Source organism: Lonchura striata, chromosome 1 (assembly GCF_050655825.1).
Source record: "Lonchura striata isolate lonStrDom1 chromosome 1, ASM5065582v1, whole genome shotgun sequence".
NCBI classification, from domain to species: domain Eukaryota; kingdom Metazoa; phylum Chordata; class Aves; order Passeriformes; family Estrildidae; genus Lonchura; species Lonchura striata.
Window position 1 is genome coordinate 84,908,209 of NC_140703.1, and position 25,867 is coordinate 84,934,075.

A 25,867-nucleotide genomic window follows, 5' to 3' on the forward strand; every position below is an offset into this window, starting at 1 on the left:
ACCTCTCCTGGCACAGTCAGTCAGTCAGGACTCTTGTCAGATAGTGCTTCACATCTGGTCAAACCCACGAAAAAAATACCAGCTTTGGGTCCAATTTGTGATGCATGTGGTATAAGATCCATCATCTGAAGGCACTTGAGCATACATAGTGATTCCACCTGCTATGGGAGTTCTTTCACTTGCTGTGTGTATGTAATTTCCAAATGTAAACCCACATGTTTGGTTGTGTTCAACATCCCACATCACAAGTGAGAGTGAGCCAGGAGGGAAGAGTAACTGCTATATTAGACTTTCAGGACAGAGGAGGATATTATATATGAGAGGTGTGCTGAAATCACTTTTGAAATCTGATTTCATTGGATCCAGAAATATGAACTATAAGTATCTGATTCATCCCAGGGTAAAATAATAAAATACATGAGTATGTTCATATGTCTACATAGCAATAATCTGTCATGCAGCATGATTCCACATGTATTTATGTATTTATTTATATAGAAGTTACACATACAGATGTGTGTGTGAGTGCGCACACAGACACATGTAATCAAGAAAATAAAAACACTAGGAAAGAACTCAGTCTCAGAACTGAGTTCAGGAAAGAACTCAGAAAGATCTAAGGATAGCCAGCCCCTGAGCTGAAAGACAGAAACAGGGTGCAGAATGAAGCCCTTATAATCCAGCAGGAAATGGTCAGTAGAAATACAGCCCAAAGCCAGGGGGCACAGTTGGCTTGTCTTCCCTCTTCTGTTGTGTCTGCAAGACACAAATAATTTTATTATGTGTGTTTGCAAACTAAAAACTGGCTTGACCTTGATACAATGTGGAAAGACAGGTGTTTAAGTCAGGATGCCTTGAAAGATCCTACTTTTAACATGTAAGGTACAATTTCTTGGGTACTTCTTTGTATACTTCTTTGTTATAAAATGTGATCCTTTCATGTTTCTTTTGTGAATATTAGAAAACCTCACTTCTGATATTTTAGTTAATTTATATCAAACCTGGCAAATGTATTAGTTCTCATTTATTAAAGCCCCACTGAGACCCATCAGAGTCCAAACCTTCTAGCATTTATCTTGCCAGATGCTGGAGGCTTTCCCAGCTATTGCTCATTTTTGGAAGATGCGATTTCCCTTGATCCCCCCAGCAATGACAGCTCTCACACCAGCCTGCTGCTATAGAAGAAGCTCTGCTCCTTCCTGGACAGCCTCAAGCAATGCTTCAGAGAGCTGGGCACTTGCTAGGGTGCCTCAGCTGCTTGTTTTAGGAATCACAGCAGGCTTTCATGAAAAGTACTTGTTGTTAGATCGAAACCACCCTTCACAAAACACAGGGAAAGGTAAAGTGGAAATATGCCTCTTCTAGAGGGCACATTCAAAATATTTTATGATAAAATAGTTGGGTGAATAAGTGAAGAAAATAAACAATATGATCTTCCTAGAGCAAGAACAAAACCTGTTTCTCTTTTCAGATGATGTGCTGTAGGTGTCTCCTTGGTCTGCAAGGTCAGGGATCTCTGCTCCCTGCTTGCTGCTTAGTGCAGATAACAATATTCAGAGCAAACTCATTCTAGATAAACTTTAACAGCTAATCTGTAGCTCTTCTTAGGGTCCTGCAGAGTTTTAGTGCCATTAAAAAGCCCTTCCCAGGCCTTATACTCTGGCAAAACCCATTAGCCTTCAAAACCCTGGAAAATTAAGGATTTTTGCCACCTATGGCAAATGCTTCTTGCGCAGCACATTGTGCTGTTTGCACAAAAGGATCAGTTTGTATTTCCTTTATTCAATCGAGGTACAAATGCCACTGTGATGGAGGTGTATTTTTTTCCTGAGAACAACATTAGAATAAGGAGATTCTGTTCCCTGCATATTTTTCCTTCATGGTTTTTGCTCTCATATTCTGGTTCCTGTACTGCACTGTGATTGGTCTAAAATATTTTCTGATTTTAATCTTAATTAATTTAATTCAATACCTGATTTCAAGGTCGAGGGAATACTGTTCAAAATATATTTGATTTTATCATATTTTGTGCAAGAATTAAACTCAAGAGCACTAAAATATACTTATACATATTAAACATAAACATATTAAAATATATTTAAAATTGAAGTCTGTAATATTTTTAGGACAGTGCCAACAACAGTGGTGGAATGTGGGGTTTTTCAGGAGTAGAAAGTTCATGAAAGATTTAAACTGTTATGAAAATGAGAATGAACTGTTCAGTGTATCACAGGTTCACAGGGGTCATTTTAAAGTAACAAAAATGCAGATCTTTCTGTGACTGGATTTAGGCATGTTAGAGGTGAAAAGTGATGATCCTCAGTCAAAGTCCTTGTGGGATAAGAATCGTAATGCTATGAGGAAACAAATAAAAATTCTCAATAAGAAAACACCAAAGGAGATCAGGTCCAGTTCAAAATTAAAACCCTATGTTTCCAAAATTCCTTGCTCAGTAGTTTCAAAAGAATGGAATTTTTAGTAAGCTGTAATTTTTGGGCAACTTTTTCTTATCTAAAAAAATATATAGAAGTCAATGCAATAAACTGTCTGAGGAATGAAATGAGTGTGGTACACGCATCTTTCAAAACAAATACCTGAGACAAGGATTTAAATGCTTTTCATAGATAAGAATCTGCAGTCATCTCAGCATATCCTGTGATTATTTACTACTTGATCAAGCATCATTTCATGCTGTTATTCTCTTTAAAAAAAAAAGAAAAATGTTCCAGATGCCCCAGGATTTTGCTATTAAGTTGAACACAGACATCAAGTGTGAAAAGCATTTAGCCTGTGTCAATACATCCTCCACCTGGCAAGCTTGTGAAATACCCACATTTCAGCAATGGGTAAAATCTGGTGGTGTTTGGCTTTTTCAAGGCTATGTCAGCATATGTTGAAATTAACATCTTGCATTGGTTTGCTGGTGCTGCAGCTTGCATGACTGCAGTCATACAAGAGGCTGCAGGAACAGCCTGTCAGTTGTTGTTTTCCAATGAATATCCCAAACAGTTGTAAACAATTAAACAGTTTTACTTCAATAATCTGACTCACAATGTCAAATTTGGCACTCAACAGCAGAAAAATTCAACAATGGCATTTACCCATAATATTGAAAGTAACTGCATTCATAAGAAACTAAAAGTAGTGTGGAAAAAATCATTCTCAACGTCCTTATCTTACTTTCGCTATCTCCTATATAACTGTGTGTGCAGATGCTTCTCCGGAAGAGCTCTTAAACGGAATCCTTATCTCCTCCCCATCACTGTCTGCAGCAACTGGGGGAGGAGGGGGAGGGAAGCCAGTTGGAAATCCCAGGGTGCATTTCATGGAGTTTCCTGAACATCTGGGACTCAGTAGTATGTGCAGGAGCCTTCAACACCTTCAGAAAATATAAGCATGAAATCAGTGCCTGCCTGGTGCTGCACTATCTTCTTTGTGCCCTAGAGATGGTGTACCTGTTGCAGGTAAAACCCTTTTGGTTGTCACCTGCTTTCCTTGGAGTCTTATCCCTCCCATGTCACCTTTGGGGACAATATCTATTCTCTACAAACACAGAAGCAAATCAAGACCAAATCTTATTCTTTTCCTCCCATACCCTTTCTAACATCTCATCTTAGCTTTCACTGGAGTCAAGTTTCATCTGAGCTTGCTGCATGAGAACAGAATGCTCCTATGGTCTCCAGGAGCTGAAAAGGTGACAGTGATAGTAATGAATCTCTGCAGTAGATAGGTCAGTACATGGTGTGTGGGACATAAATGTTTATTCTCAGAAACAATACTATTTGTCTCATGATTTGAAAGACAGGCCAGGATTTCCATAGTGCAGCCCAGTTGCTAAGTAACTTAAGGGAGATGCTATGATCTAGTTTTGAAACAGTTATTTAACTTTATAGAGCTTCTCCATTCATGCTGTGATTTCTAAGAGGTGTTTCACCACTTTGCTTTGCACGTTTTGTTGGATGTATTCCAAAGGAGTTCAAACTTATAAAGATTAAATACTGCCCAGACATATTCCTGATGTGGTGTCCTGCCCACTGCACTCAGTAAGTGAGGGCTCATGGAGAGATGAGGAACACAGGATGAAGTAGCTTTATGCTGGGAGAAGGAAAAATGACTGGTTTTATACTGACCCCATTACTTGTTCTTTCTTTTTAGCAATGGAAATACCAGTGACTAGTTTGAAGTTTCTTTTTGTCTCCTGTTTTATTTTTTATTTATGTCTGGCAAAGGGTGTACTTTAGTAAAATAGGTTTTGTTCCAGAAATGTGTTCCAACATTAATATTAAGGTTTTTTCTTCTCCCATGTAACCCACCATCGTTTCCTACCTATTACAGGTTATATATTCTTTAATAACTCAGACCATTTTCCCATGTATATGTTCACTATCAGTTCTTGTTGCATCCCCCTCAGCTTCTTTACCGTTTTAGGGAACATGAATAAAGCCCCTCACCTGCAATGCAATTATTCCAGGATGACAGGTGCCCCACCTTTTACCAGGAAAGACCAAGGGCAGATGTACTGAGTGTTTTGAGAAGGAATTTGCCAGAGGATTGGAAATCTCAAAAATAGGTCAAAATATACCATAATGGGAGATGGAAATAGCAGACTTCCTCAAAGAAGAGTAAATAAAACTCACAGAAATTATATTTGACCTCTAATCTTTCCTAACATTACAGGACTGTAATACTGCAATTATGTAATGACATAGTCTTATTCATTATTAATGCATATTAAGGTACATTAAATCACACAGTCTTAAGGATTATGCAATAAAAAGGTCTTAATAAATTTACTTGTATACAGCTCCTCTGTCTTCTATAGATTATTTTATAGACTGTATTGTAACATTTTCTTTGGCCATTTTGACTTTTAATTTAAGGACCCTACATGTGACATCGACATAAATAGATGGGAAAAGAGAAAGAGAATAGGAGTGTAAATGACTGTCAGGTTTCCATTTGATGCAAAATGCTCCCAAAATTGAGGATGAATCCCTGAATTTATAATTTCATTATTTTCTTCCTCAGAAAACAAAAGCACAACTTAAAGAACAAAAAAATTACTTATTACAAATGTTTTTAAGAATATGCACAGCAAGGATAAAATTTAACAAAGCAATGTAGTAAAAAATGGAGCATGCACCATTAACTGGAATAATGAATTTTTTCTAAATAAAAGAAGTTATCCCAATAAACAAACTCTTGTATACTACCCATTAATATTTTTTCAATTGTATTTCTGTACTATATAACTTCAACTATTCAGTTATTAGTTCTGTAGAGGTCCTTGCTTGTTTCTGATTTTTAAAAAGATGCTTAACTTCAGCCAACAGATTTCTGGTTTTTGGAGTTTTTTTTAAGTTTAAAGTTAATATTGAGAAATATTTCCTTACTGAGCGGGAAGTCAAACACTTAACAGACTCTTCCTACAAATAGATGGTCAATGCCCCAAGCCTGTCAGTGTTTAAGAGGTATTTGGACAATGCCCTTAATACCAACCTTTAATTTCTGGTGGGCCCTGAAGTGGTCAGGCAGTTAAACTTCATGCTCATTCTAACTATGTTTGCCCTTACAACTAAAATATTCTATTCTATTCTATTCTATTCTATTTTTTAAAGACTACTTTTTTTAGTTGTTGTTGGAACATTTATGTTAATATGATTTTTTGTAATGACCAAGCATGCTTATTCTTTTAGGTAAGGATTTGAAATTTATATGGGAGCAGTTAATGTCAGTACCAGACATTGGCAAAGAGAAGAACTTCCATTGTGCAGACAATGGCCCTGTACAGCATGGGATTCATTAGCATCATGTCTGTCTTCCTTAGCCCTCCTTTTACTCCATGCTGGCCTTGACTTCTCTAACCCTGTCCCTGAAAGATCAACCAGATTCCACCTCTTGTGTGTGGAATCCATTTCATGGCTGGTTTTAGACAGGAGCTCCTTGCTCATCCATGCAGTCACCTGCCACCTTTGCTTGCTTTTTTCCCTTCACTTCTTTCCTGTCATTCACAAAAAATACCAGGAAAGGCCAAGCCATGATGATACAAGGACCACCAATGACACTTTTTGAAGTGATTGTATAAAACCATGAATTTCGGAAATTCCAGGAACACTTGAAGATTGCTCCTCTAGGCTTTTCCCATGGGTAGAAGATGGGTCCAAAGTGTACAGCAGAGATCTTGACACGTGCACTTTGCAGCATATTAAGCCAGGGAATCAGGTTCTCCCGTTACAACAATGGGCTGCACTGTCTCAAGCTGAATAAAGTGATTTATCATGGAGTGATGGGACCCACTATTTTATATAAATGGTTCACTGTTCCCTTTATCCCATTCACTCAAAGCACACTGAAATCATGTCATGTTAATGCTAAAAATTAAAAGGGGTCATTTCTGCAAGAAGAGATAATTTTCCTGTTTTTCAGGACTTTACGTGGGGGCTGTGAGCAAGGCCATGAAAAAGTAAGTAAAAATAAATGAAAATTACTCACAAACTATTAATTGCTTTGGCTCTAAGCGAATTAAAAACTAAACTGGGACAATTTTCTTTGCTGAACTACATTGTGATCCAAGCCCCATTTCAAACCACCAATGAAATTATAGAAAGGGGAATAAAAAGAGAGGAAGGAAACTGATGAAAATTAAACAAGGGTGCTGGAAGTTGCAGCTGGCAAGTGCAGCCACCTAAGAGCTGCTGCTGTGAGTGGACAATCTGGCAGAGGGCCAAGACCTGTTTGTGCAGTTTGATCCAAAATGAAAAGTCAAAAGGGCTTCTTTTAATTTGCTTGCATTACTTGCATTGTTCTTATCCTCTGTGTGTCTTGCTAAGAATTTTCTCTTCCAGCAGTAGGCATCAAAAGCCCTGGCTGCTACTTTTCAAGCTCACCTTCACCGTTTGCTTTCCCTATTCCCTCATGAAGTTGCAGGATGCATCCTGTTTTCTCAGGCCAAACAATCCAACGCTGCACTCTGTGTGAGCGCTGAAGAGGAGCCACGTTGTGAGAATGCTCTGTCCTCATCCTCTTGAGAGCAATGACCCAGAGGACATGGGCAAGTTAATCAAGCACACCCCTGCAGGCAGGCAGAAAAATTCCTCCAGGAGAACAGATCTTATGGTATCACTCGCAGCTGTTCAGTTCATGGACTAGGATCATGAAAAAAATCAAATCAGGTAATCAGGGCTGGCTTCCAGTAAACAGAACTTAAGGCAGGTGGTTGGACCAGTAGATATCTGCCTGCATGGGAGGAGGTGGGAGATTCCAAAGCCCTACATCCCTCTAGTGCCAAATCTGATATTTCTCTCAGCACTAGCAAAAATAGCTCAACAGTGCATCAGCTTAATAAGCAATTCGTTTGACCTAGATGTCATTTTTTTTCCGCAGGACCTCAGCCCTAGGTTTGGGTTCAAAAATAGTAAAAAGAGAGATTTTGTTTGACTCATTTTTGTTTGACCTCAGTATACGAAAAAGAAGACTGGTGGGAGTGATAATTACTTGTGGTACAAACACACATGGTATAAGGAAAAGGTGAGTGAAAATGTGGTGTTGTTGCTTGAGAATTAGACCGTGTTTTAGATGTAGTGTCTTTAAAATCAAAATAATTATAATCCAGAAGGTATTTTAGATAGCTTTCCTTTGTTTGTTGTCTTCCTCTATCCATTCCCTCCTAACAGTGAATTACCTTAGAAGCTCTGCAATCCAGTGTATTTTATCTGTGTGAAAAGCAGAAAAGGGCAAATTTGGCTCCATCAAAATCACATGTTCTCTAAGGACAGATAAGACTCATTTTTTGGAAGAAAAATGTGTTTTTCACCCAAAGGGTGACAAGTTAGAGTTGCAATGTCCTGAAGAACCGGAGGATTTTGGATCTTTGCCTTTGTTTGTCTCACTGACTTTTGCAATGCTGACTGCGGAAGCCATGAGTGATATAAGCTTTCCATTAACTATCACCTACGACCTAGTTTAGTATTTGACTTTTGTGTTGCTTGTTACTTTAGTTCCAGGAATTAATGACTCCCTGGAGGAACTTGATCAAAGCAGGGACCAGACAGTTAACAGAATACTGTATGTATGTCAGAGAGTTGTGCTGGGGTTTCCAAGAATTACTGAGAGTTGAATGGGTATTTTTGGGACATGCAGACTTTGATGATGTGACTAAACTGAAAAAGGTCTCATTGGACAAACAGTTCTTTTGGGACTGTGCACATTTTAGGTAGGGATCTAAAAGGAATGAAAACAAGCCAAAAAAAATAATGGCTGCACTTCTGGGTGTATTCCTAATCATCCATAGGTAGTACCAGGCATGGCAGACAAACTCTAGTACCAGGTATGGCAGACAAACTCCTATTCTTGAGAAATTTGCAGCAAAATGTAGTTCAGGGGTCTCAGGCAGCATGGTGTTTGTGCCCAGGGCACTTCACATGCACCATGACTGACTTGATCCTCTGCCCAAGAGAGCCCCTGCGTGAGAAGAAGGTTACTGTACATTTTCTGATGCCTCATCAATGTTTGGCAGTATCTGGAGGGATGGTGCCAAGAAGATGGAGCCAGACTCTTCTTGGGGTGAGAAGCAATAGGACAACATTCTGACAAATGGTCAGAAACTGATGCACAGAAAATTCCACCTGAATATGAGGAAGAACTCTGCTGTGCATGTTACTGAGCACTGGAACAAATGGTCCGGAGAGGGTGTTGAGTCTCTCTCAGTAGAGATATTCAAGAACTACCTGAACACAATCCGGTGCCATGTGTTCATCAGACAGGGATGAGCCTGCCTGAGAGGGAGGTTGGACCAGATGATCCATCGTAGTCCCTTCAAGTAGTCCTCCTAGAACCTTGCCTATTCTGTGACTCTGTGATTGATTCTGTGATTCTGTGTGGTCACACCTCTGAACAGCTGCCTCCTTGTGGTTTGCATCAGGTCTATGGTCTCTTCTCTTTGATACAGCTGTGAGAAGATAAAACTGGGAAAACAGAAACTTATATTCTGAGGACTTTTTTTTCATTGTATGAAGAAGGTCCTGCACTTCTGATTTGTTTGTAGCTATACATAAGCCATTTATTATTTCCTGTAGTCATATCCTCCACTTCCCTCCAGCATCTAGTATAAAGTGATCAAATAGTAAATCCAGATTATGATTACTCATTTCTTCACAGTCTTTTGTGTCATTCCAACCATGAGACTCATCTTTCAAGCATATTTGATGATCTTCATTCTAAGCAACCTTGTGGCTTCTCAGTCACAATCTTCTGGTAAGTTCAAATTCCCATATATTTATTTAGACATTGATATATCAGCTATCAATATTTCTGTGTATATTTTGCCTCATGTGTTACAATATTCAGTGTTTTTTTTTTCATTAGAAGATTAAACCAAACAAAAATTAATAGCCAGCAGAAATGAAAGTGGTCTTCTAAAAAATAAAAGATAACAGATTTCTATGAAAGGTTTCTAACAGAGTATATAAAGATTAGCCTTCAATGAAAAAGAAGAATAAAACACATTCAAGGTAAGACTTCTGCACTTAGTACTCTGGAAGAATGAACACTATGGGAAGAGATCAACAATACTTTCCTCCTGAGAAAGCATAAAGAAGATAAAAATACTATTACTCAGTGAAATTATTAAAGACCAGTTGTTTGTCTGCCTAAGAACCTCTCCGCTTTAGGTATTTGTCTGTAATGCCATTACTTATAGCTTGTCAAAGATAAATGCATTATTACAGAAATCAAATATAAAGGTCAACACCTACATTAAAAATCTAATATTCACTCCAGTTAATTTCCCTCAAGTTCCCTGTCATTCATTTTACAAGGAAAAATAAATTCTTTAAAGTTATGATCTCATGCTATCTCATGCTAGTTAGCTATCTGTTCTACCATAGATATGGTAAATACAATTTTTTGCAATGCTGCATCACCTGATTCCCCAGGGTTAATTGTTGCTGTGAATCACGGGCTGTCCTGTGAGGGAAGGTGACTTTTCTGCCCTGAGATGGCAATCACCTATAGCCATGCAGGGCTGATGACATACCTTTGTGGAAAAAAATTTGACAATGAGAACTGTGGTTCCTATTTTATGCAATGTTCTGATGCCTAGAAATGGTCAGTGATCTTATGAGAAAAACCCCAAAGCATTCAATTTGGCGAATTCTAGGAATTATGCTATAAGAATTATTCCTCGTCCCAAAATATCTGTAAAAAACTTTCACTTGCTGGCTTTTTCTTCTTCTTGAAAAGATGTTTGCTATTCATTCTCTGCCCTATGCACTCAATTCAGCAGCCTTATGCACAAATAGCACTGCTGCCTACATTTGTTCCTATCAAAAAAATAAAACTGTCCTTCATGACCCAGTAGTATTAAGGGTACTAAAGACTATAGGTTCAGATCTGCGTATTGTTCTCCAGCAGTTTCTATACAGCGTACTGCACTATGTGGAAGTTCAACATGTGGTTAGTTATCAGGTTTCATCAGTGTAAGGAAATCAAAAGTGTTTTTTCTTCTTTGTTATGCATCAATGAGGTTGCAACTGTTCCAGTACATGCATGTTTCATCTGTTATCTTTGAAGATTGATATTCTGACTCTTCTTTTCTTTTTTAAAATTTGTTCCGTGACATTTAGCCTTTTTTGCATGTTCCCTTTCAGTAGTATCTTTTCTCAGTAGTAAACTTTGAAAAATAGAAAGGAGGTGGAATGTACTTGCTCATATTCTTTCTCATGGTTGTATCTGCATAATTTTTTGCTCAAGGAAATTTCTTTACTTTTTCCCCTGTAGAACTACTTTCTGCACACACCATAGTAGTATTTTCCATGCTTCTCTGCCCTGAGAAGAATTAGGACAGAGCCCCAGCAGGGCCTGTGAGCGTCAAGTCTTGTGCAGAACCTTATCAATTCCTGTTTGGTTCTATGGAATGTATAGGATTGGATAATACTTCCTGAAGCTCTTGCTCCAGGGAATTGGTATGTGTCCTGTAGCACTGCAGCATGCTGCATACCTAGGTAGACCAGCAGGTCGTCCTCAGACAGAAAGTTGTGCCAATTCTTTTAGTCCAGGGACTGCCTATTCATAACATTTTTGACCTTTTCATCTATCTATTATTATAATAGAAAGAATAATTATGAATGTGTTGCTTTGGTGTATTGGATGCCTCCAGGATCACAATTAGAAGAAGGCTGTAAGTATTTGCAATTACTGTGGGAAAGCTGACATATCAGCTGAGAATGATCTATGATGTCATAGCTGAATTCAAAACATTCCATCATAAATAAAGGGATAGAAAGGGTTTCCTCTATTCTCTTTCTCTTTCCACAAACAGAAAAGAAAAATTATTCTGCCTGTAGAAGTATAGATGTATACTTGCTTAAAACCAAACACCTTTTCAGTTAATGGCAAGAGAAACAACATCAAAAAGAAAAAATATATTTCAGATAAACTATATATATCCTCAGAGGATTTGAGGTCAATTATGCTAAACTTTAAAGAAACTCACTAAGGTTATGCATGCCTTCATGCTGAAATTTAAATATTGCAAAATATACATGCTATAATTTGAAAAGATACATGCAAATACCTACTGTATATTTACAAAAAATACAACTCATACTACATTAAAAAGGCTTCCCAACTCATGAAATTAGGAAGTACAGAAGAAAATTTCTCTGACTAGAGCTCTGGAAATAAAGTCTTTAATGATAAAAGACTGGTAAGATTCTGTCCTACATACCTACTTAATTATGTTGAAACTGATTTCTTATGATTTTTTTTTATAATTGGAGCACAGGAAAGAGCAATTTCAATTAACTTTCTATTTTTTGTTAAAGCATTTAATAATGTATTGCCTTCCTTTTTAGTACACAAATAACTGCAGTTGTTGGAGTTTATACTTTTATTTATGTTGTTAAGTTGATAAAATATATTTATTGATATATTTATGTTGTTAAGTTGACACAATCTGACCAATCGTGCTGAAGTAACTGCTAAGAGTTAGGTTCATGAATAAATCACTGCAGGACTAAAGTCAAACTGATATTCTTTGTCATACAAAAAAATGTTCATTGCCAAATCCAAGAGTTAGTCTTTGCCTCTAATAATGAATGTTGTTTTAGGTTCAGAATTAATTAGTGTCTTTTTTTGCCTTCCAACAGGCTGGTCAGAACAGACACTTGGTTTTCAGTTAGTGTCCACTCTATATTGTGTGGAAATGCCAGTGATTCCTCTGGTTTCCTTACTAGGACCCATCTCTAGAACCAGTCATACCTCAACTGACCCACTGAGAGTTTGAAGAGATCAAACTCCTATGGGTTTCAGGGCTTTAATGCTGGTGTCCTTTTCACATTGGTATTGAGGGGAAATATGGGAAAAGTGAGGGAAAAAGGATTTCAATAATCGACCTGTGCAGAGATGGAAGGGTGGCTTCTCTGCTGGCAGGTTGTAGGATAAAGAGTCACAGGTTCAAGGAGATTCCCAAGCACAGATCACCTATTTGAGAAGCAAAATTAGTCTAAATTTTGTCAAAGAGCATTTTTCTTTCTGCCATTCTGCCCAACTCTTGTACACATAGAACAGCATCAGAAATTAATTTTGAAATCAATTACCCTTGAAAATGTGCAATTAAGAAAGCACATATTCTTCCTGTTCTCATTTTCATAATTGAAGCATGATCATTAGCAGCTCTTTCTCAAAGTGAAAATACAGGCAATCAGACTAATATCCAGAAGTAGAAAGTATATATTTTGTAACTTCTAAAAGGAATGGAAAGAATTCATTATAGAGGCATAAAAATTTTCTCAAGACAGTACAATATTCTCCATGCTAACATTTATAATTTTTTTATTATGTCAGCTTTATTTAAGAATAGACAACATGCAATTATACTCGAAATGCATATTAAATATACATTAAACTACTTTTATATAAAATCTAAGTCCAAAAAGTAAAGGATTTCAGTTAATATACTGCACAGCACAACCATGCTAAAGAAGTCTGTAAAAATTAAAATATGTTAGTGCAAGTACAGACCGAGAATCCACTGTTAGGTACTTTGCCTGCATCTTTCTTAGTGGCTTTAGTAAAAGACAAGATCATCTCCTAGACCTACAGAAGGGAAGTAGTACAAAGAGCTTGAAATCATATGAAAAATGAGCTACATAGGTACTTTGTTGCAACAGAGGCAGAACTGGCTGGATAAGCTCCACTTTATTACACCTTTTAAGGTTTTTAACTTCTTGTTTTGCCTCAGCATGTAAACAAGATTTTCTGATTGAGAAAACAATGCAAAACAAGTCTGCAAGCTTGCAGGTAAGAGATGGAGGAGGTAGTTTCAAGTCCTTTTCTTGAATAAGAGCTGAATCTTTTTTCCACAGCTCCATGAGATATATAGCAGAAACATGAAGGCACATCTATCTGGTATGTCCTGGATTTTTGTCATAACTGTCTCAAATGGTTTTGACAAAATTACATGTTACAACACAAGTACACCTCCACAAAAATGTTATAACTCTAATTAGAGTAGTCATAAAGCACCTAGACACAGATATAGCCATGAAAATAGGCAAAATGCTTACTTGAACACATCTCACATTCTGCATGTTGATTACAGAGCAAAAGATAGCAACCATCAGAATAGTTAATCTTGATTCCCATGAAATAATCCGAATGACTGGATATGATGAAAAGCTCATAAGAAATATTTTAAAATTTTAAACCCCTTCAAAAGTCCAGAGGAGCATAAAATGTACACAGCAATCAAAGCTAAAATTCTATATTTTCCTTCTAGACTGCAATATTCCAGCAAATATTTTTACTGGTAGACATTTCACAGCTGGAGAGAGAAGTCTGAAAATTTTACCTTCAAGTGGTTTCTTGATGATATGTTTTCTTCCTCTTTATTCACTCAAGTAAAGACAATTTCACATCTTATAGAATGCAAAATAAATAATTTTTGATATGGAATGGATTTCTAAACCTTCTGCCTTCTTAATATTTCCATTTCTTCAATGTCAGGTTTATCTTCAGTGTCTGATTGTGGAATCCTGTGTCCCTAGCCAGAACAGTAACAAGGAGACGATCGGAGAGGCAATAATACCTGCGTGCAGTCAGGGGACATTAAATGTATTTAAGGTGGAATGGGCCATAGATCAAACATGCAATACATCTACTTGTGCTGATCTGCTCTATGTTCCTGGGGGCCTTGACTGGTTTGCATTTCTGGACTTAGTTCATTTACTACAGCAAACATCTGACAATCTACACAGATGTTCCCTACAGTGTTAATTCCCAGTTTTCCTCAGATATTTTGGGGAAAGCTGTGCTCAAGGCACAGACCTCATGCAGTGTGTGAATGTGGCCCAGTTTACCCTTTTTGGTCCCAGGACCAAAACCTCTCTCTCATGTCTCTGCCTTCATTTCATTATTTTGAAAATCTAATTTCAACCTCTCTAAGTTGTTTTACTCTATTTCCTTGTATTTTGGATGTTCTTATGTCTTTTTATTTTATGATCATCTGAGCCTATTGCATACATATCTTAGAAATACTGATTGCCTACTAACGTCAAGGGATGCTTTTCATACTCATTCCTGAAATAATATTCTCCATAAATGTCTTGAGCAGGTGGGAAAAATGCTACCAACATCACAATAATCAACTTCAATAATGAGAAGATGCAGATCACATGGGCAGCAAGACAGCTTTTTCCCAATGAGAATGTGTCATTTTTTTACACGTGAGTATTGTCAGTGCCTATTCCTCTCTTGTTAAAGGATTTACTTAGGGAGATGAAATCTATCCAAGTCCATTTGAGTCTTCTGTGAATTAGAAATGCTTTTAACATTTCTTAATACCCAGCAAGAAACCTGTTTATATTCACAACCCACAGAAGTGTACAAATCAATAAACCTGGTGAGTAATCAGTCACAGCAGACATGATATGAAAGATTTGTCCCTTTTCTGCCATTGTACCTGTTCTGTGCATTACTAATGCTAATTACACCATTGAAAGTGTTTTTTTCCACATATGTGTATATATTTTCCTTATTAACTGCAATCATTAATAATTAACAAAAGAGTAATATTTTGGTTAAAGAGAGCCATAGTGCTTATCTTTTCTTTCTGGGTTGTATATGTGGAAGAACTTTTCACATTACAGTCTTGAAAACAGGATCATGAGACCATCTGTTTGAGCAAGTCATTCCCATACTAGAGAACAACAGCATGAGCAAAACTTGATTATTTCAGACTGGATCCAAACCCAGCACTGGAAATTAGGTGAAGTTTGGGTGATGAATTCCCTCATACCACTATGAAATTTGTCACTTCAAGAAAAGCCATGCTCATATTTTCCTCAGTGTAGCATTTGAAAAAAAAAACAAAAAAAAAAAAAAAAAACAAAAAAAAAAAAAACAGAAAGAGCATTAAAAATTTACTTAACTTGTGTTAATTTTTAAGCTTTCTGTTTACCAGTATTATTTCATTTGCAGATTTGATGAAGGCAAGAACAAAGTTTTGAAGCCATGTACCACCTATTTATTGGATCAAGATTATAATTCTGGATGTCTTTTTAAGACAGAAGGACCTACCCTTGCCATTTCTATCAGGAACAGCAATGGAAGTGAAGAGCTTTTTTCTAAAAATCTAAAAGCTGATTTTTACAGTAAGTATGAAAAATCATTACTACTTTGGCAGATCTTCCAGTTTGCTAAAATTGAGAATAAATCAGTTATATGACATAAAATGTTATTAGTGTACATGTCAAAACAAAACTACAGTTATTACATGCTGATTTTTGTTCCTTGCTGTAGCTACATAGGCATGTGTGCAGCTGCAGTTAAGTGAGATAACATAGGATAGTCAGACTTGTCCCAAAATACAGTTTAAAGATCCAGATGAAAATACTAAAAATATATATATGTGGGTGTTTTTTATATAGTGCAGGCCTGCTGATCAAGAAAATTGATATTTTTTTGTCTTAGTGCTGACTGTGTGATATTTCTCATACTTTCCACTTTCATTCTTTTGCCATGTTTCCTGCAATACGAGGCAGCAAACTGCTTCTTGTCAAAGATGCTGTCATAAAACCATCATTGAGACCAATAGAAATTAGCTGAGTGGCTATGGTACAGTCTGGCAGAGTAAAAGGGACATCCTACTACCAGTAGAGAGATGATCCTGTTTTTATTAAATCTTTCCTGTCCCCAAACACATTTTTAACATCTAGTGTGAGATTAGTTGATCAAAAACTTCTGGAATTTCAGATATATACATCATTCAAAGTAGAGGGATTTTTTTTTTTTTTTCTAATAGAAATCACACAATATACACAACGGAGTATTATCTCAAAAAATATATATATATATTCCAAATTTATTAATAATGCTTTAACAAAACCTGACCCAAATGTGTCAAGGCATCAAACTTTGAGAATACTTTTATATTTCTTAATTTTACCAGTATCTGTGTAATTATGGAAAACTGCAGCCTGATCCTCAAATTTTCACTATTAAACACCCACTGATAACAAAATTAATTTCAAAAAGGTTATGTTACAAAGGAAAAATATCAAGGATCAGACTGAAGCCTTTAAATTAGGAAGGAAGAATTTTCATAATACAAAAAGGCAACTAGAAGGATTGTGAAAGCAGGTAGCATTCTTTTCACCCCTTTATTTCCTACTCCAGAAGACTTCAGCAGCTGCATAGGTCAAACCATGGAGTTGTCTTCAGACCCTGTGGAAACAGTGAGGGGCAGATTCAGTTGTGCATAGAAATGAACCCAGAACTTTTGCAGATGCTCTACCATATCCCACATAGCCTCCAGCAGCTGCAAAAGTCTGTCTTGGAGGTTCTATGGTACTGAATTTGTCACTTCCTTTCCCATGAGGAATCTTGTTTCTTTGTCTGGATTGCAGGGAGTGTGAGGAGACCGAAGTCCTTTCCTTAAGTAGCTACAACAGGTTCCTGACGTGAGACAGTTACTGCCTTTGAATGTGGTGCCTCAAATGGTGAAAAGTGTCATAACCTCAAGCTCCATTTTGATGTTTAATAGAGAGGTCAGCTGCAAAAGTAAAACCCCCAAGAAGAAAGTCCACCTTCTTCTCTCATTACCCAGTGAAATATTCCAGAGCCAAGGAAGGAAAACAAAATATTTTAACTGTAAAGTGCATTTTAGGACACTACAGCAAAATGTGTTTCTCTTCTTAGTAAAGCCCAGTCCACCAGAAAATGTGACTTTCTTCTGGGAAGAGGACACTGTTACTGTAAGCTGCAATAAACCAAAGAGAAATGCATGGTGCTTGACACTTGAGCTTCAGTACAAAAGCAAGTTTGACAAAGAGTGGCAAGTGAGTTGTACGTCACATTTTTATTCAACACTAGAAGGAGTTGGAAGTAGCATATCCATAGAATATAAAATATAGTTGTTTCCAAATTTTCTCCCATCCTATATTTTCAAATATATCTTCCAGCAGAAAACATTTAGATTTTTAGAATCCTGGGTTTCTGCCATGCCAGAAGTAATTTGCAAGTTAAAGGCAGTCCCCACCCTAGGAGCTGAGGGCAATCTAAAGAAAAGGCGTACATTTAGAATAGAGAAGTTTGGAAAGATAGAATCAGAAAACAGATTAGAGAAAAGCAGAGAGAGAAAAAAAAAGAAAGGCTAATGGAATAGTATAAAAGAAGAAATTACTCAGGATTCTTATTTATTCTAAAATTAGCTATTAAGTATTTCCAAATATTATTTCACTAACTTAAACCTTTCCATTCTCAAATATGACTTGTAAATATTTTGTGGATTGGAGTGCCTTTGTGTATTGTAAATATGCAACTGTAATGTAATGTACTATGCAATGATTGTTAGGACCTTCAACTCAATACCATACAACAAGTAATAGATATTAATAATCAAAAGTCAATCAAGAAACTGAATTCCTCAAATTTCATAGAAGTTTAACATTTGTTTCTGAGGTTTTGCATTGGCCTATCCCTTGTCCTAGTTGTGATCATGACTGAGTGCAGCATTTTGAAGCACTATCTTGAAAACCAGAATTAACAATGCTAAACCTTCTTTCACAGTCCAGAACTTCTAAATGCTGCAGTATTGGAGAGCAAGGCTTTGATCCAAGGAAGTGCTACTCTTTCCGGGTCAGACTGAGGAGGCGAGTACCCTCCTGCAATGTAGTTGAATACAGCAGTGACTGGGCAGCTGAAACATTTTGGATGAGCAGCACGTTATTAGGTAACAGCTTATATATATATATATATATATATTGTCTAAGTGCAAAAGAAGAAAGGGTGACTGCAACAGAAGCTGAGAACATGCAGCAAATGAATGTTGCACTATTGTTCTCCATCTTGTGTTATCAAAGAAAGTTCATGTGAATGTTTAATTGCACCTTTTAAATTTAACTCTGTCCACTTTGCTTCTGATGGCCCCTGAAGCTACCAATTTATGTCATAAGCAGCAAAGTTAAGTGTTATTATTTGTGTTGTGGTAGCATCAAGGGTCCCCCAGTGACAGCGATGTAATACATGAGGGCTCTGTAGGTATGGGTGTTGAAGGAGGGTGCCTGTATATGATATTTGGACAGCAAATATGAACTCTAAGAAAGTCCCTGATGTCCAATTCTTGAAGGCAGTTTGTTTTGTTTTGCAAGTATATTCACTTGAACTACAGGACCACAGGTCACAGAAGTCTGATGCTCAAGGGGACTGGATTGATCGAAATGAGGAGGATGGGGGGAAAGAGACTAAAGGGAAACATAGCCAGTATCAGCACTGCTTTCCTATCAGTTGCAATTAACTGAGGGTGACTGACATTAATTAGATTGTCAATGTAAACAGTATTCCTACTCCTCATCAAAACCAAACCCTAAATTTTCTGTAGGAACAAAAAGACTGTGCACAATACCAACACATTTATATTACCTAAGCACAAACTGCCACCCACTAGACTTTTTCAGAATTATGAAGCCCTCAGTTGTTCAGTGTAACAAGATCTGAGTTCTCTAAAATGCAATGGACTATTAGCTCACTTGAAGACAATCTAGCTGGGATGAAATCCTGGATCATAGGTAGCCCGTGCACTCATGGTGACAGTGCTGACCTACAGAGAAGACTCTTCCACTATGCAAATTGAGAGCCTGTCCTCAGGTGTGGCTGGCAAATGCCCTTAGGAAATAAGGACAATGTCTTCCTCTGCACCTCTGAGAGCAAACAACTTACCAGCCTTACCTGAACCATTTGACCAGAGATGGTCAGCAGGTACCTGCAAGGAAGGACATCACCTAGGAGACAGTCTAAGTGGTTAAGGCATTCTGTGTGCCCCTGGATCAGAAGTGACATTGACACAGCTCCTTCACTGGGGCAAGCAGTTTTCTTCAGGACTTTAATGAGTTATTGACTCCAAATCTATAATCAGATGATAAACTCTGAAGACCTCACGTAGTGGGGCGGGGTGGGGGAGGCGTGTCACAATTTTCCTTGCTAAACAGAGCAGGGACGTAGAACTGGCTGGACAGTTGCTTCTGTATGAATAACCATCCAGTGTTTTGGCATTTTTGTGGAGACCAGAAGGCTAGTAGTAGGAGGCAGAGGTATGAGGTTGCATTACAAAAGCTGCAGGAAGAGCACTAAGGATGCAGAAAAATGCACAAATTCATTAGTTTTATATTACTTGCATGTTAGGTGTTAGCCTGCAACTAGCTACTTTTTGGGTATCAACTCCAGTGATTTTCTGGCTCTTTGTTTGCTGGGATTGTTTGTTTTTTGTTGGGAGATAAGGCATGCAAACTTGCACTTGCAGCTTTAATGATTGTAAGTAGGTTTATGATCTTAGCACAAAGGTTTATGATCTTAGCACAAAGTTGCTTTATCACTGTTAATACAATGTGATGAAGGTGAGTAGAAATACTTGATTCATTCGTAATGCATCTACACTGCCTATAAGCCCCCTCTGTTGTCCTGTACCAGGTCGATTTAGATAAATAGAAGCACAGTTTAATTTTGTTGCAAGGTTTGGGGAAGCAGACATTTTCTTTTTAGTCTCAATTAAACAGTTAATCTTGTCTTGTTTGTCCTTAAAAACATTTGTGGGTTTTTTTTTTCTTTTTAAAGAAAAGTCAACATTTTAGCATGATTAGGAACATTTACAGTTAAAGCAAAAATTTTTTTTTGACATATTCTTTTTGTGATTATTCTTAGATTCATGTGACGATGGTATAACTCCTCAGTCAAAAACAGTAATTGTTTTAAGTTGTTTGCTGGCAGTACTCTTAATAATGCTTATCCTCCTGATTCTTCTGTGCAAATGGCAGAGGTAAATATAGTTTTATTGGTTACTACTAAATAGCCATGTCATGAAAATAGACCTATCATTTTGTATGAAGTCTCTTGGATGAAAATTCTTAGCAGGTAAATGAAGCCATGGTGAAAATGTAGATGCCAGTAGCTTAATCATTGCTTGTGGTATAATACATCCAGGCCTTAATTTGCAAAACTGGAACAATTCTGGTAAAAGACAACATTTCAGGATAAAATTCTGTCTCTTCCAATTAATTTCTTCTCTTTTTAAGAAATTTAGTTAAATTCTGAGAAGCCAAATATTCTAGCTACTTTTGAAAGAACATTCTTTTGTTCAACCTTCATCAACCAATTAAAATGTCTGTTTGCAGTAGGATAAAGTAAGCCTAAGTGCATTTAACTTTCATAAGACTATATAAATATTTAGATTGGCAGTTGAATAATGTTCATGTTTAGAATTTACAATTAAAAAAAACCCAAACTACCAAGCAACAAGCAAACCCACAAAGGCCCCAGATTTTGGCTTTTTTTGGTGGAAAAAAAAAAGCACCAAAATGACATATTTTCAGAGGTGAAAGTATTTGTGCATCTAATTACCCTTTTAGTTCATAAATTGAGTTTTTTCTCCTGCACTTCTATGGTTCACATTTTAATTTGTGTTCACTAACTCAGCCCATGCAGCTCTTGCTGTACAGATGGTTGCTACACATCTTCCCTGTATAGGGGAAGGTAACCAGAGAATGCAAGTTCTGACTACTGCATCAAGCAGAATGGCACATGCTGACTAACTGGAAATTTGTGTAAAGTCTGAATTTTGCTAGATTGGGATTGAGTTGAAAATTTATAAAAAAATTCTCTTACCCTGATGGTGTTATCAGACTTTTCTAACTGCTCTTTTACTTTAGAACACATTTAAAAGAAATCAAGAACAGAGTACTGTCATGTAAAATATATTTGTGGGTACAGAACTGTGCTGAAGGAGATTTTTGTATGACTAACTCTGCTATAACAAAACATTTATTTGTATATTTTTTGCCTTTTCTGCAGGGTTCAGATGTCAATCCTGCCTGCCATACCAGACCCAAAGTACCCCTTTGCTGATCTCTTCAATTATCATAATGGAAACTTACAGGTAAAAAAATCACCTTAGCAGGGCTGTGGATTCCAAGACATTGAGAATAATTTGGAAGTAGGTTTTCCATAGGCCCTAATTAAATGCAAAAATATATCTTATGTGGTCTCAAGAATAAGTAGGAATTTTTCTGCAGTTCTGGAATCCTATCTGTTTTCCTGCCATTCTATCTTTCTTCTGTCCTGGTATTTTATGTCCTTCTCTACATTGGTTCTATTTCATCTTCTCCATTGTGGCTTATGCTGGAAAGATGGCAATATGAAAGGAATTGGTAATTGTTAATTGTTATCTGCACAACCAGGTTTCTTTTAACAGATAACTCATCTCTGCCAACATTAACGTTTTAATTTTTCTAGGAATGGCTAGACAAAAATGACCACGTGGTGTTGCAAACCAAGCTAGAATATGAAGAACCAGAGTCCATCACCGAGGCAGAAAGCCAGCAAGAAGATGGGAAGAATAGTGAGAAACAGGGGCCTTTTGAAAAAATCTTCACTTTTCCAGGAGCAGCTGAAAATAATGATGGCAAAGCACCTGAGATTGCCTGCCTGATACCAGCATCCAACACTACAGCTCCTTTTGCTGGCTTCCATATGTTAATGAATGACGACATGTATGTGACGTTATAAAAGCTGCAGAAGGTGTTAGGAAATTCCATAAAAATCATGATGAGTTTGGGAGAGTAACTAATAGAAAAGGTCATCATGATAAGATTCACATCAAGAAAGACACTGGGCTGTGTTTTTAGATATGTACTTTCCCAACAGCTATGATCTCTTGGGCAGACTCAAGTGTTTGAAATGAACTCCTGATAATGTTTAGAGTCAGGATTTGTTCTTCTAATTGGGGTTTATCCCTAAGGCCCATTTTCCTTCTATGGACAGGGGAGCACAGGAGCTCCCCCATAATATATGTCAGCAGAGCTGAGATTTAGTCCTTCTGCTTATGAAGTGTGTAGAGCAGGACAAATGACACCAGTGTTCTTCCCAAATGAAGACAGAAAATAAAGATTTTTTGCTGTTTCATGTAAAGAGATTTTTGTTGCGTAACTTTGCATTTCATGGCACGCCTTAAAGGCTATATAGAGAGGAATAAGGCCCATTTCTAAGAGAAGAGCAAGAATGTACAGAATTGAATCATATTTTAGCCCTCTGTGTAGGCAGCTTCTTCCAGAAGAGATGGGCTTCAAGGTTTCCTCAGAAGGTCATGTCCTCTGTATCTTTCAGTTTTTGAATAGTCAGTATCTTTCAGCCTTTATTTTAGAAAACTGAAGTTGATTTTAAGCAGTATTTATGTTTAACTGAGTTTCATTTATTTCAAACTGGGTTAAGTGCAATCAGCAGCTGTAGACACAAATTAGGACTTCTTGTTCATATTGCATATACTAGTCTCTTAATTTTCTTTAGCAAATGGGGAGTTTGGTTTTTTAAACAAGTTTAAAAATAAGTTTAGAACAATATTTTAAAGTTTTCTAAATATGCCATCATTTAAAGTACGCTTAATTTAAAATTTAAAATGCAAAATACTAAGCAATCAGACTTGAGAAAAAAATATTGACTATTCTGAGTTTTGCTGTATCACTCATGTTACATATTATTTGAAAGCAAATATTATAAAAAAATTTAAGTGTTAAAAGTGTCCATCATTTGTGTAAGGAGATACAGTTGATTATATGCTGAATTAGCTAGTTATTCATCTACATATCAGTCAGTCATTAAATGCTTTATCAGTTGACTGAGCTTTGTCAATCACATACTTTCATTATGCAAACACTCTAATTTATTGTGCAAATTGGAAATTGCATATCAGAAAATTACAGTGATAAGTAAAATATTTTAATTCAGTGTTTTAAAAGCTTCAATTCCAGATCTTTTCAAGAATAGTAAATTATAATATGGATCTTTAAGTGTTAAGATCTTTGTCTACGTGTTCCAGTTTGTTTTACAAATAAAAATACAGATATTTTCTGGACAGTAAGTAGGAAACTTAATTTGAAGGACAGTTCAGCCACATTCCCCAAGCTTTTTTTGACATAGTCACAGATTTGACTGTTCACTGACAAGATCAACATGCTAGCAAAGGATTTCTCATAATCCTGAAAACAATTTTGCCTTGTGTGCAAGTTTGGGGGATGCTTTTTCTACACTGAACACTTCTGGAATTTTTTTGTGAAAGGTAACCATGAAAAATTTCAATTGCATTGTAAGAAGGAATGGAATTTTAAGCTAATTCTGTAAAATTTGATGAGCAGAAACTATCTCAGCTCAGCTCTTTGTACATTATATAAATTGTCATTATTGCATTAGAACCAAAGATGTTATAGTGAATTACAACAGACAGGAACCTGCTCCAGTAAAAATTCTATGAATAAAGAGGGAAGTAAAGCACAAAAAAAAATGTTTAGTTGCTTCCTCTTCAACCCACATCATATGGTTGCCTGCAAAGCTAGCTACTTCAATTAAACCACTCTCTGTTGGGTAAATACTCGAGTATCTGGATTCAAAATGTTTTAGTACATTTTTGTGAAATTTTACTCTGAAAAAAAATAGAAGAGAACATCATGCTGAATTGTTGTGTTTAAGCAGCTGCCCTGAAATGTTCTAATCATATAAGTTTTTAGTATAAACTATATCTCATACTGTGTTTTATAGACAGAAATGCTTGAAAGACTGGATTATATACATATATATTTTTAATATAAAAGCCACATGGGCCTAAATTTGTCAGAATACCAAGGGCAAGAAGTCAGCATTTTCTGTGGGAAAAGAAGATGTGACCCTAATTGACCTTTTGTCACTGCACATCTAAGTACAGATCTATCACTGACTAATCTAGTGGCTGAAACACCAGCATTGTGCAACAAGAGAAGTGCAATAATAACTTCTCCTCTTCTGGAAATTTCATGTAACCCTTTAGATTTGAGAGTTGAGTTATTGCCTGCTGCATGGCTTGCTCCTGCCTGGTTTCTTGCTAGAAACTGCTGGCACAAGATTTTGTGGGTGGTGGGAAATAGCAGCTGTACACTCACCCTGAGCAAAAACAGGTCCCTGCAGGCATCCACACTTGCCACATTGCAAGCTGGTGGAGAGCCCTAAACCTGCAACTTGAGAAGTTGCATCTGTTTGGGGCTCCCCTGTCCTCCTTACTGGGGTGTATCAGGGCCAAGGGTGGAGGCAGAGGCAGAATCTATCTTCTCTTCATGACCTGCAGCTCTGAAGCTAATGCTCTATCATAGGTTGGAGACAAAGGGGCCCTGTGTCCCTTCCCTAGTGAAATTACACAATTTATTTTTCAAGTCAAAATTCCCTGGTTTAGTGATAGGTTTCATGTTTACCTGCTTTTTGTCTGGGGCTTCGGATTTCCTAGTCTTAGAAGATAAATGTGAAAAAGAAACAATATGCGCCATATTAAAATCATCTCCCTATATATATATATATATATATATATATATATATATATATATAGACAGAATAAAAATGTTGTCAGAAGATGGACCAAATAATATCTTCAAATTTCTGAAGTAATTGGTATTATAATTTTATTGAATAAAAGAGAAATAAACATTGTCTTAGGACTATTTTATTAGTTTTTCTTTCTCTCTGCTTTCTTTGTATCAGTATGCCCAGTATCGCCCTTTTTTGATAAATGTTTTCCTGTTCTACATTGGCGCACAAAAGTCTTCTGTTAAAACGTAGCATTTATCACCGTGTTCCTGGAAGGTTGTTAAAGTCAAGAGCATATTCAGTTTCAGATTTTTGATAAGAAAGCTAGATGGGTTGATAAATTGTAGGCAATTGGCCTTGCAGGGTCTACAGAGAGAATGAGATCTCTGCATTAACTCTCTGCGCTGCTAGAAAATTTTATAAATAAGAGGAAGCATTTCAGGCCAAGCCCCTTAAAGGATAAAATATCCCTATAACAGTTAGGAAGTGCCATCGGTATATCTCTTAGCTAAGGAGGAGGTTAAAGTCACTAATAGTAAGATGGAGAGGGACACGTATTACCTTGCTGCTGAATGTGGCACAAACAGCTCTGCTCTGTCCAGTGCTTCTTTTAGTGTGATGAGGTTTATGGAAAAAACATCAATCCCCTTTTTGGTGGGCATCTGCATCCCTGGGCTATGGAGTCACATATTTTCTTACCCCTCTGAGACAGCCAGCTTGGAAAAGGGATCTTTTTCCTTGTGAAAGAGCTGAGCTTCCATAGAATGGTGTGAACAGCATAGAAAAATGCACCTTAGTTTTTAATAGGTATAGGAGGACTTTCTTACTAAAAAGAGCAGTGAGAGCCTGACCTACACACCCTGTTAATTTTTCAAATGTTGAGCTATAATGTTAAGCAAAGAGAGGGAGAAGGAGATGGAGGGCGGAAGCCCGGATAAGATAAAGGGAAAATTTCAATTCTGTATGCACAAGGAGGCCTATTTAAAACTGTGGTTAGTCA

The 25,867-nt window shown here is 36.9% G+C and overlaps 1 protein-coding gene across 1 annotated transcript; it reads left to right on the plus strand.

Annotated features, from left to right (window-relative positions):
• The first annotated feature begins 6 nt into the window (after positions 1–6).
• CRLF2 (cytokine receptor like factor 2) lies at positions 7–24,868 on the plus strand. The gene is made up of 8 exons (XM_077790874.2): positions 7–9,252; positions 14,612–14,723; positions 15,478–15,650; positions 17,197–17,336; positions 18,067–18,229; positions 20,194–20,308; positions 21,340–21,424; positions 21,781–24,868. The coding sequence occupies exons 1-8, from the start codon at positions 9,135–9,137 to the stop codon at positions 22,051–22,053; spliced, it is 1,179 nt and encodes a 392-aa protein (XP_077647000.2). The 5' UTR covers positions 7–9,134; the 3' UTR covers positions 22,054–24,868.
• Positions 24,869–25,867: the final 999 nt, after the last annotated feature.

Bases quoted from the DNA above. Each gene is read 5' to 3' on its own strand.
- CRLF2 (XM_077790874.2), top strand. From the start codon at position 9,135: ATGATTACTCATTTCTTCACAGTCTTTTGTGTCATTCCAACCATGAGA. The intron at 17,337-18,066 runs GTGAGTTGTACG...CTTCTTTCACAG, and splicing joins AGTTTGACAAAGAGTGGCAA to TCCAGAACTTCTAAATGCTG. The intron at 18,230-20,193 runs GTAACAGCTTAT...GATTATTCTTAG, and splicing joins GATGAGCAGCACGTTATTAG to ATTCATGTGACGATGGTATA.